General features: G+C 41.6%; 1 protein-coding gene across 1 annotated transcript; it reads right to left on the bottom strand.

Annotated features, from left to right (window-relative positions):
• Positions 1 to 3038: 3038 nt before the first annotated feature.
• On the bottom strand, positions 3039 to 8903 carry wiza (WIZ zinc finger a). Its single transcript, XM_053327143.1, has 8 exons — positions 8871 to 8903; positions 7445 to 7976; positions 6240 to 7010; positions 5742 to 6092; positions 4203 to 4417; positions 3881 to 4049; positions 3625 to 3784; positions 3039 to 3215 (listed from the first exon to the last, which is right to left on the bottom strand). The coding sequence occupies exons 1-8, from the start codon at positions 8901 to 8903 to the stop codon at positions 3056 to 3058; spliced, it is 2391 nt and encodes a 796-aa protein (XP_053183118.1). The 3' UTR covers positions 3039 to 3055.
• Positions 8904 to 9200: the final 297 nt, after the last annotated feature.

The raw sequence follows: 9200 nt of genomic DNA on the forward strand, positions 1-9200 counted from the left end.
CATTTAAAAGGGCTCCTTGAGGGAAAATATCTAAACCATGCAGAGTTGGAACCATTGAAAATTAAAATGCAATGACTGATCAATTCCCTTGAAATCAGAAAAGTAACGTTAATTATATCATCATTAATGGAGACATCAATAATATTAGCCTGCAGTTTTTGTACAGAGTTCCCAGAAAAAGATTGAAGAATTGCTGAAGACTGTCCAGCTTCCTTGCAAAGTGGAGCCATAATACAGCAAATCCGCGTCGGTTTTGAAACCCATGAACCACAATCAGAAACCCAAAATTATTATGCCAGATGTTCCCACAGCCCTGGAAGACAGATGTGGTCCTAATTTGGACTTTCACTTCAATGAGAGCTTTGAAAGAGCTGCTTTGAATCCATTGTGTCTGTGTTTGAACTATCAGGTGTTGAATGCTGTGAGCTTGGTCAGATCCTGTCAGGTTGGATCTCTCGATCACTCTGTAAATGCCTTCGAGTTGGCATACCAGCAGAGGAGCAGACATCAGATTTATCCATCAGTGACTGAAAGCAGACAGAAGCACTTCCCTCCTGCCTCCGGTAGTAAATTGCAAAGAATGAGTCTCGAGGGACCACTGCTGAATATCTAGTGGAGACAGTGACAGACGAGAGTGGAGACCAATATTCACTCAATGGTGAGGCAGAGCAGAAACAGGGATAGAAACGTTTAATAGACGATCCTCTCAGCTCCAGCTCTTGCACTGCCTCTCCTGTGAGATGTGTTTTGTCTACATCATTATTTTGTCTTTTCGAGATCAATTTCCCACATTTCATGGAAGTTAAATATGTATATCACATTAAGCGAATCGGAGGTGGTCACTGATCTTCCAGCCAGGACCTTTTTGCAGGTACAGAATAACTCAGTTTATTTTATATGGGTGGGTGCACACATGACCAATTTAAACCTTTCCTCTTTTCCTAATGCTGAGTCAGTACAATTCAGAGCAATAAAAGGATGGAGGATTTAGCAAGACTGATGACCGTCTGTCAACGCAGTGATGGCTCTGGAAAGTGGAGAAAATCACATCATAAGCCGCACTGTGAACATTATGGACACGCGGGACGGCAGCTCGGAGACATCCACCAACATAAATACACACTTAACATGATTTCTAGAAAATGGACGAGAACAGAAACACACACTCGTATTGGTTTACAGGAACAACATGAAAACCATAAAAAACGACTTCAAATTTATGAATATGCTGCTACTCTCACATGATTTCCACATTTTTGAAGACAATGCTCTGAGTAACTGAGCTGTATGACTCTGAGATTGTTTACACAATGGGGAGGTACAATATGTGAAGAAGGGAGCAACACGTCTAAAGTTTCTGGGAACGTGTACACAAACGATTTTTTAAAGATTACTGAAAACGAGATATGTGTGTTAGACAGATTTTGTGAAGAAAATACCACCAATGGATACAAAGCAAAGCCCTCACAATCGATTTACATGTTTTTCCAAAAAATTGGGTCATATTTGCTGGTGTGAAAGCTTGTAATGTTTAATGAGCCTGAGACACAACAATGACTTTTTTTTTTTTGACATGAGAAAGAAAGTGAAAATGCAATAAAAAAAATCCCCTTTCAGTGTTTTCTCATTAGTGGTTAATTATGTAACATCTGAATGTTGTACACATCAATCAGCCACAATGTCACAAAGGCACCTGAGCCACAAGAGGTGGGATATATTATGCAGCGGGAGAACAGTCAGCTCTTGAAGTTGATGTGTTGGAAGCAGGAAAAATGAACAAGCGCATGGATCTGAGCAACTTTGAAAAGGGCCAAATTGTGATGACTAGAGGCCTGAGTCAGAGCATCTCCAGAGCTGCAGATCTGGTGGGGTGTTCCCGGTATGCAGCGGTGAGTACCTACCAAAAGTGGTCTGTGGTTTGTGCTGGAAAAACAAATCAGATCCATGGAGGCCCCACCTCAAAACTTACAGGATTAAAGGATCTTCTGCTAACTTGGTGTCAGATACCAGAGGACACCTTCAGAGAGGTCTTGTGGAGTCTATGTCTCCACAGGTCAGAGCAGTTTTGGCTGCACGAGGGGGACTCAGATAATATTAGTCAGGTGGTTTTAATATTGTGGCTGATCAGTGTAAATATGCTAACACTTACATTCATGTGCTGACACAACCATGTACATAAATGTAAAATTGTAACTGTAAAACATATGCTATGAAAAATGACCATTTTATAACAAGACTAGCATTTTAAATTATCGTTCTAATAACTAGAAAGTATGGCTGCTGGTTGTTTACATGTTTTTCATTTTAAAGCACAAAAGGAGTTTCAGGTTTAGTTTACATTTGTATAATATTTGTACATTATTAAAAAAAATGTTTCATATAGGTTTCTATATATAAGTAAGGCTTTAATTTACATAAGTGTTAAAAACAAAATGTAAAAAGAGCACATATATAAAAAACAGTACATGATTAGCAGTCATACCTGAAGAAAAGAGCAATACCAGAAACACAGTGTCACTGTGTCAGAGAAGTTGAATTGTACATTACAAAACTGTAACTTTTTCTACAAAAGATGCGGTTAGATACAAATTCTGTGTGTAATTCTCATATGTTTAAAGTAAAACTCTTTTAAAAATAATTTATAAAATAAGATTTGGCCTGAAAGAAAAAGTGTCACAGCGAATAGTCTGGTGTATTACTCAGTAGGCTGAAAACAAAAGCAGAAATTCATTTTGTCCATTTCATCAGTGCGGGAAATGTCATTTCTTAATAACAAACGTTTAATCACGTGTAACATGGAAGGAATGTACTGTATGAGCATGGGAAGGAAAGCGCTGTACTGGTCAACAAAATGATGGATGTTTTTTCCACAAAAACCGTTCACCAGTACTGAGATCAATATAGTGGATTTTACCTGAGAGGGCCTCACACTGCTTCCTTTCTTCACATGGCTCATGATCGCCCTCTCTTGGACATTAAATCAACTCAAAACAGACAGAAGAGACTTCTTGACTCTGAGATGACTTTTGTGAGAATTTCTGAAAGGATTTGTGAGCTAGACAGCGACTGGGTGGACGAGAGCAGGAGCTGCCACAGCCGGTGCAGCGGGGGGAGAGGCTTTGCCTTTGTAGCCCAGTGAGAGGATGTGTTTCTGCAGGTGTGTGATCCACTGCTCTTGAATAGACACAGGTCCATGAAACACTTCTTCACAGAACCTTAACAGAACAACAAAGAGAGAGAGAGAGAGGATTGTGATCTGGGCTGCATTAAGTAAAAAAACATGAAGTAAAAACTACTTCTACGCTTAGGGATAGAAGTAACCTCCCTCTTAATCCTTAAGATTGTCTCTTCTTTGGGACTCAAAAACATTATGACTCAGGCATCAGCTGCTGCCGGTGCCGAGGCAAAACAGCTGGTATTACATTTATGAATGTGTGGCTTCTCACTTCATGATTGCTACATTTTGAGACTACTATGCTATGAAATAATAAATAAGGCCTGATGTTTCAAGAAATATGTAAACAGATGTGATCAAAAAAGACGAAATCTGCATAGAAATGGATTTTGTGGTACCTCCAGTGGTTACAATATAAACACACTAACGGTCATAAAACGTCGACTAACCTGCACTTGAGGGAGTACATTTTGCCCACCAGTTTAACCAGAGGGGTCAGTGGGGGCTTGGGTAGCATAGCAGGGATACTGCCGGACCGTGGTGGTTGCTGGGAGTTGGAGTCCTGATTATCTTCCCCTGTAGGCACTGAGTGTTTTGTCGGATGGACCCCTGAAACCATAAAGAGGCATTATGGTAACCTGAAGAAAAAAAACACTACATTTATCCATCTGCATCCAGCTATGTTTCTGTGTCTTCATCTCTCACCTCTTGGGGAGCGCACACCAGCGTTGCCATGAGCTGCCATCCGTTTGTGGTCTTGTGATTGTCTGGATGGGCCGGCATGGTCCTCTCTACTCCCTTTGTGCTCAGGCTTCAGACTGCTGCCAGGCACAGATTCAGAGTCTGTGAGCAGAGAGGGCGACCCAGCATGTCTCTGGGACAGAAAAGAAGAAGACTTACTTAACTTAATTAGTCCAAATCTGAACTGGGTGTATTTGTAAAAGTTCAATGTAAGAAAAAAAAAAAAAGAGTACTAAAACAACACTAGTTCATTAAAAGTCAGTCTCACGAATAGAGCGCAGCCTACCCTTTTAATATACAGGTCTCCCATGCGATAGCGTCGGGTTATTGCAGCCACCTTGGCTGGGTCCCTGCGGATCAGCTCACTGAGGAGCTCGATGGGTGAACTCGACCCGTCTGCCTTCCATTCAACCATGCCCAGCTGTCGGAGGTGGGCCCGTGCGTGACTGGCCAGAGCTTTGCGGTTCTCAAACTCAAACCCACAAAGCTCACAGGATGCGTCTGACACAAAGAAGACAAAATGTGTTTAGACAAATATCTGACCAATTACAGATTAGACATGTATAAGGATTGGCAAGATAAGCAATTCAAAAATATCTTAAAAAATGGTCTTAAACGTAGCATCAGGTTATTTTAATATACATTTTGTATTTTTAGTTGTTGTAAGTCATTTGAAATGACATTTGCACCATTTCTTCTTACCAAAAGTAAGACTAAATGCTCCTGATGATGTAATCACAAAATACTAATTATTAAATACTTTATCCACCTACAGTGTATTTAAGTGTACAGAATGACAGTGTTTCCCACACATAGACTAATTCGTGGCGGTGCGCCACAGATTCAACACCGGCCGCCACATAATTGCGTTTCGTTATTAATTATTTTTTTAACGCTAATTAAAAAATACGCATCGTATTCGTTAAACTGCATTTCCTTTCTCTGCTCTCTGTCACTCACGCGTCTCTCTCACATAGCTCACACACAGTCCCCCCCCCCCCCCCCCCCCCCCGGTCGGCCAGTTTACCGAAACCACCCCCCCGTCGGTCGCAGGCCTACCACCACACATTGCCTTCAGATCTGTGGGAAACACTGAATGACATGATTCTCCAGATGAAATGTAATATTTAGAACAACTGTATTCCATTCCCTTTATTTAATATAAAAGTTATAATGTAAGATCATGCCAAACTAGTTGATATGGTGTTTTATTGAGATTTTAGTGTTTTTAAGCAAGTTGAATTATTTGGTACAAAATTTCAATGGTTACACCACTAGACATTTTTGCCATAATCCTCTAATATATTCTCTCAAAATGGATTAAAAGCGGAAATCCATTTCTGCACTAATGTGGTAGGTATTCATGTTTATTTCCAAAATGTAACCCCTTTAAATTTGTCAAACTACATGGACACAAAAATACTTCATTGACTCATTATCAATTAAGTGAGTTCTAAATGATATTTGTGGTATTTCATCATCCACAGAACATGCCTAATCCACTGCCTTATCCTGGCTTTGTTTGTCTTGATGTGGTGACTACTGACCCTTTTAAAATCAATCTATCAATCTATCTATCTATCTATCTATCTAAGTCTCAATGAGGTTAGTGCTTTCATCTCATTTGACATCCAACAAAACTGCATCTGAATCAGCCTCTAGATTAAACAAGATTACGAAGCAATAGCTAAAAAGGTTTTCCTTCTGGCAGGAAGTCAAATGCTTTCTTGTTCAAAATATAAAAATGCATTAAGCTCAAGTTTCAATCTTTTAAAACTGACACAAACAGCCTAATCAATGCTTTACAGCAGCATCAGTGTCTTACCAGCGTGTGACGCCCCCCTCTTGCCTGAAGATGATTTCTCTTTCATGGAATAATCTAGAGGTGAAGTGCAGTTGTTGGAGAGTGGCTCCCCTGACTGGAGGCTGTCCAGGGACCTTCTGGAGCCTTGAGGGTTCCATGTGGCTTTGCCTGAAGCCCCACTTGGTGCTGAGTGTTTCCTGCCCTCTTCCCCGTGCATCATGACCTCTTTGAGGACGTCAATCGGCGACGTCTTGATCGACCAGGTGAGGCCGAGCTGGCGCAGATGGGCACGGGCGTGGCATGACAGGGCCTTACGGGTGTCAAACAGCTGACCACAGAAATCGCAAAGGACTGTTGGTGGGGATTGTGCGTCTATTGGAGACATTGAGGAATGGTGGAGGTGTAACTTTTGAGTACATACACAAACAAATGAATGAATAAATGCAAAAAAGTAATCATAAGGTAACCAAACATTAGCATCTTCCAACTTTTACAGTAATGAATGACTCACTGTTTTACCTGCACTGAGAGACTTTGAGGAAACAACTGCAACAGGTGACTTCTGAGGGGGCGAGCTGCTGCTGCTGCTGCTGGTGCTGGGCTCCTTTGGTGCAGACAACTCGATCTCCACAGGTTCAGGCTTGGGCTTTCTATGAAGGGGGTCCACTGCTAGCCGAAAGCCTTTCTTAGCCTTAGGGGCCCGGTTGGCTGAAGTGTGAAGAGCCTTTTCTGGGGTTGGGGAGAAGGATGTGGAGGGAAGTGGGGTGCGGGGTTGGTCTATAGATGGAGATGAGCTGATGGTACTGGTTTTTTTGGGGTGCCTGGCTTCTAACATGCCCCTGCTAACCAGCTCCTGAACAGCCTCTGTCGCAGAGCTTTTCCCCAGCAGGTCCACCACCCCAATCTGACGCAGGTGAGAGCGTGAGTGGCAGGCCAGGCCTTTTCGGTTTTCAAACTGCTCCCCACACAAAATACAGGTGCAGTCTTCTGAGGATTTAGGTTTTTTGCTAACAGGAGACGCAGTTGGAGTAGACTTATCAGAGGGCCGTTTAGAGGAGGGAGTAGGGGGGCTGTTGGAGGGGAGTGTTTCCTGTTGCTCAGTGATGATGGGCTTGAGGTCCTCCTCCTCCATGATCTGGTAAAAAAAGTCAATAGGGCTGCCCTTGATGTCGCTGTCAGGGATTCCAATCTGCCTCAGATGGAACCGAGCATGAATGGACAGGCCTTTGCGTGTTTCATACCAGCTGCCGCAAAACTGGCAAACATGGACCTCATCACTGTTGTCTGAAGCTGCAAGAACAAAGAAAGGAGACAAAGGTCAGAGGGAGACTATTTTGTCATCTTACATTAACCCTTTCTTTACAGAGCTTTGCTTTTTGGGGTTTTTTTTACACTAAATTTAACAAAGCTGGCATAAAGCTACATACTGTGTGTCATTTTAGATGCCATGTCGGTATTCTGGAATTAGACACATTCTGTGTAACACAACATTGGCAATGTGTCTACATCTGCTGCAGGCTTAATGACGGAACAACACCGCTGCTCCATTATATATTTCTAACTTATATATAGAACAACATTCCTGCCTTAAACAGATTGTTTAAAACCGTCAGATTCACATAATTCCAGGTACGTGTACGTTGAAGTTTTGTCCTGTACACACAACTAAGAGCCTTGTTAGTATCAACACTTCTTTTAAATATCTATGCAGAAATCAGGCATACCCAAAGTGATGGGGGCATCAGTTTCCAGTGGCGCCCACAGTGGCTTGGTTGTGGTTTGTTGCTCTAATGAGGATGAGCTGCTGCCCTCAGCCAGTCTAAGAGGAGGTGGAGATGCGGGGAGGAGAGAGGTCGTTGACTCTTTTAATCTGGCTGGAGATCCCTGATTATCCATCTTTTGTGGGGAAGTCATGACTCTACTTCCTGCTTTGTAGGAGGAACTCTTGCCTTCTGATACTGAAGGAGACCTGGACTCCTGCTGGGATGTTTTTTTGGTAGGCGTCAGAGGTACAGAGGAGTCTGCTTTGAAGTTAGGCAGGGAGCCGTCTCTCTCCTGGACAAGCTGGTATAGGAGCTCTATGGGAGCTCCGCTGCTTTCCGACAAGGTCACACCGAGCTGTCGTAGATGGAGCCGAGCGTGGCTGGAGAGCCCTCGTCGTGTTTCAAAGTATGTCCCGCAGACTTCACATATGACTGGCGCTGAGCTCGCTGTGGGGCGATTCAGGAGAGTGTCACCACAAATGGAGCGAGTGAACTTTTGTCAATATCTCTAGTAAAGAAAAAGACCTAAGACACACTTTACATAAGTTCTTCTCATTTATTTCGAGAATTGACCACTACTTACATCAAGATTGATAATAATATAAGTGGGAATGAACTTCACTATATGGGCAAACTGATCTGACTTTTTCTCTCCAGATTAGGAATTCAGATACCTAAAATCAGCATAAATTAAAATAAACATAACTATTAGAAACTGAGTGTAGTTATTGGTAACTCATTTATAAGTGTCTCTCCTACCTTGTGAATCCATGGCTGCTGATAATGTTGTGGATTTATTTTGAGGGATGAGAAGGTTGACTTTCTTTAGACTCTGTGTGCCTGAGTGACAGATGATGATATAATATTAACATTTTGCTTAAAAGACTTTAATATCAATCTGGTCCAAAACTGAGAGTGGGAGTATTATTATTAATATTTAAAACAATTTACAGACCAGCATGGATGTTTTGTGAAGTGAGTTAATACAACACTTAAACCTGTTGCAGACAGCCAACCTTAAAATAACGTGACAAGACTGTAACCTCGCGACAATAAGCAGCATGTCGAGAATAACGTTGGAGAAACTTCATTATTTCTAATTTTACAATTTGCACTTTAACAAAGTATCTCTAAGAGCTGAACTCAACAGATTACCTTATAAACTGTAGGTGACTGAAGCTTATTTAAGATGCAGCCTTTGTTTTGCTACTGGAGCATGCTAACGTTAGCTGAAATGTAGCCTTAATTATTGTTTATTTTAGCGGGAAAACAAATGTAGCTACATATCCTGCACCCTTGACTGGAAACTAAACTACAGTTATCACTAATAAATACGTGAAATTACCGAAAAGTCTTCACAGACAGTCCCAAAACATCAGTCTCTCACATTAACAAGCTTGGCGGAAGTACCGGAAAACATGCCGGTTGCGAGTTTTTTTCTTTTCTTTTTTGGGGGTTTAATTTCCGGTTTACAAACAGCTTTCAGGTGTTTTACCGCCACCTATTGATGTGGAGTTTGGACTAAAGCCCTACCTGCTCAGTAATATTTCTACCAAAGTATTACAATCAAACAACAAACACAATAGTCACAATGAAACAAAATAAATTACTGCTATTATTCTATATATTTTTTTTCTTTTTTATAAATTTGAGGTGACCAAATGTGACTCCTAGTGACCAAAGATTTAGCTGTTCCCCTAAATATTAAGTAGGCTTA

The sequence above is a fragment of the Scomber japonicus genome, chromosome 2 (genome assembly GCF_027409825.1).
Source record: "Scomber japonicus isolate fScoJap1 chromosome 2, fScoJap1.pri, whole genome shotgun sequence".
Lineage (NCBI taxonomy): Eukaryota > Metazoa > Chordata > Actinopteri > Scombriformes > Scombridae > Scomber > Scomber japonicus.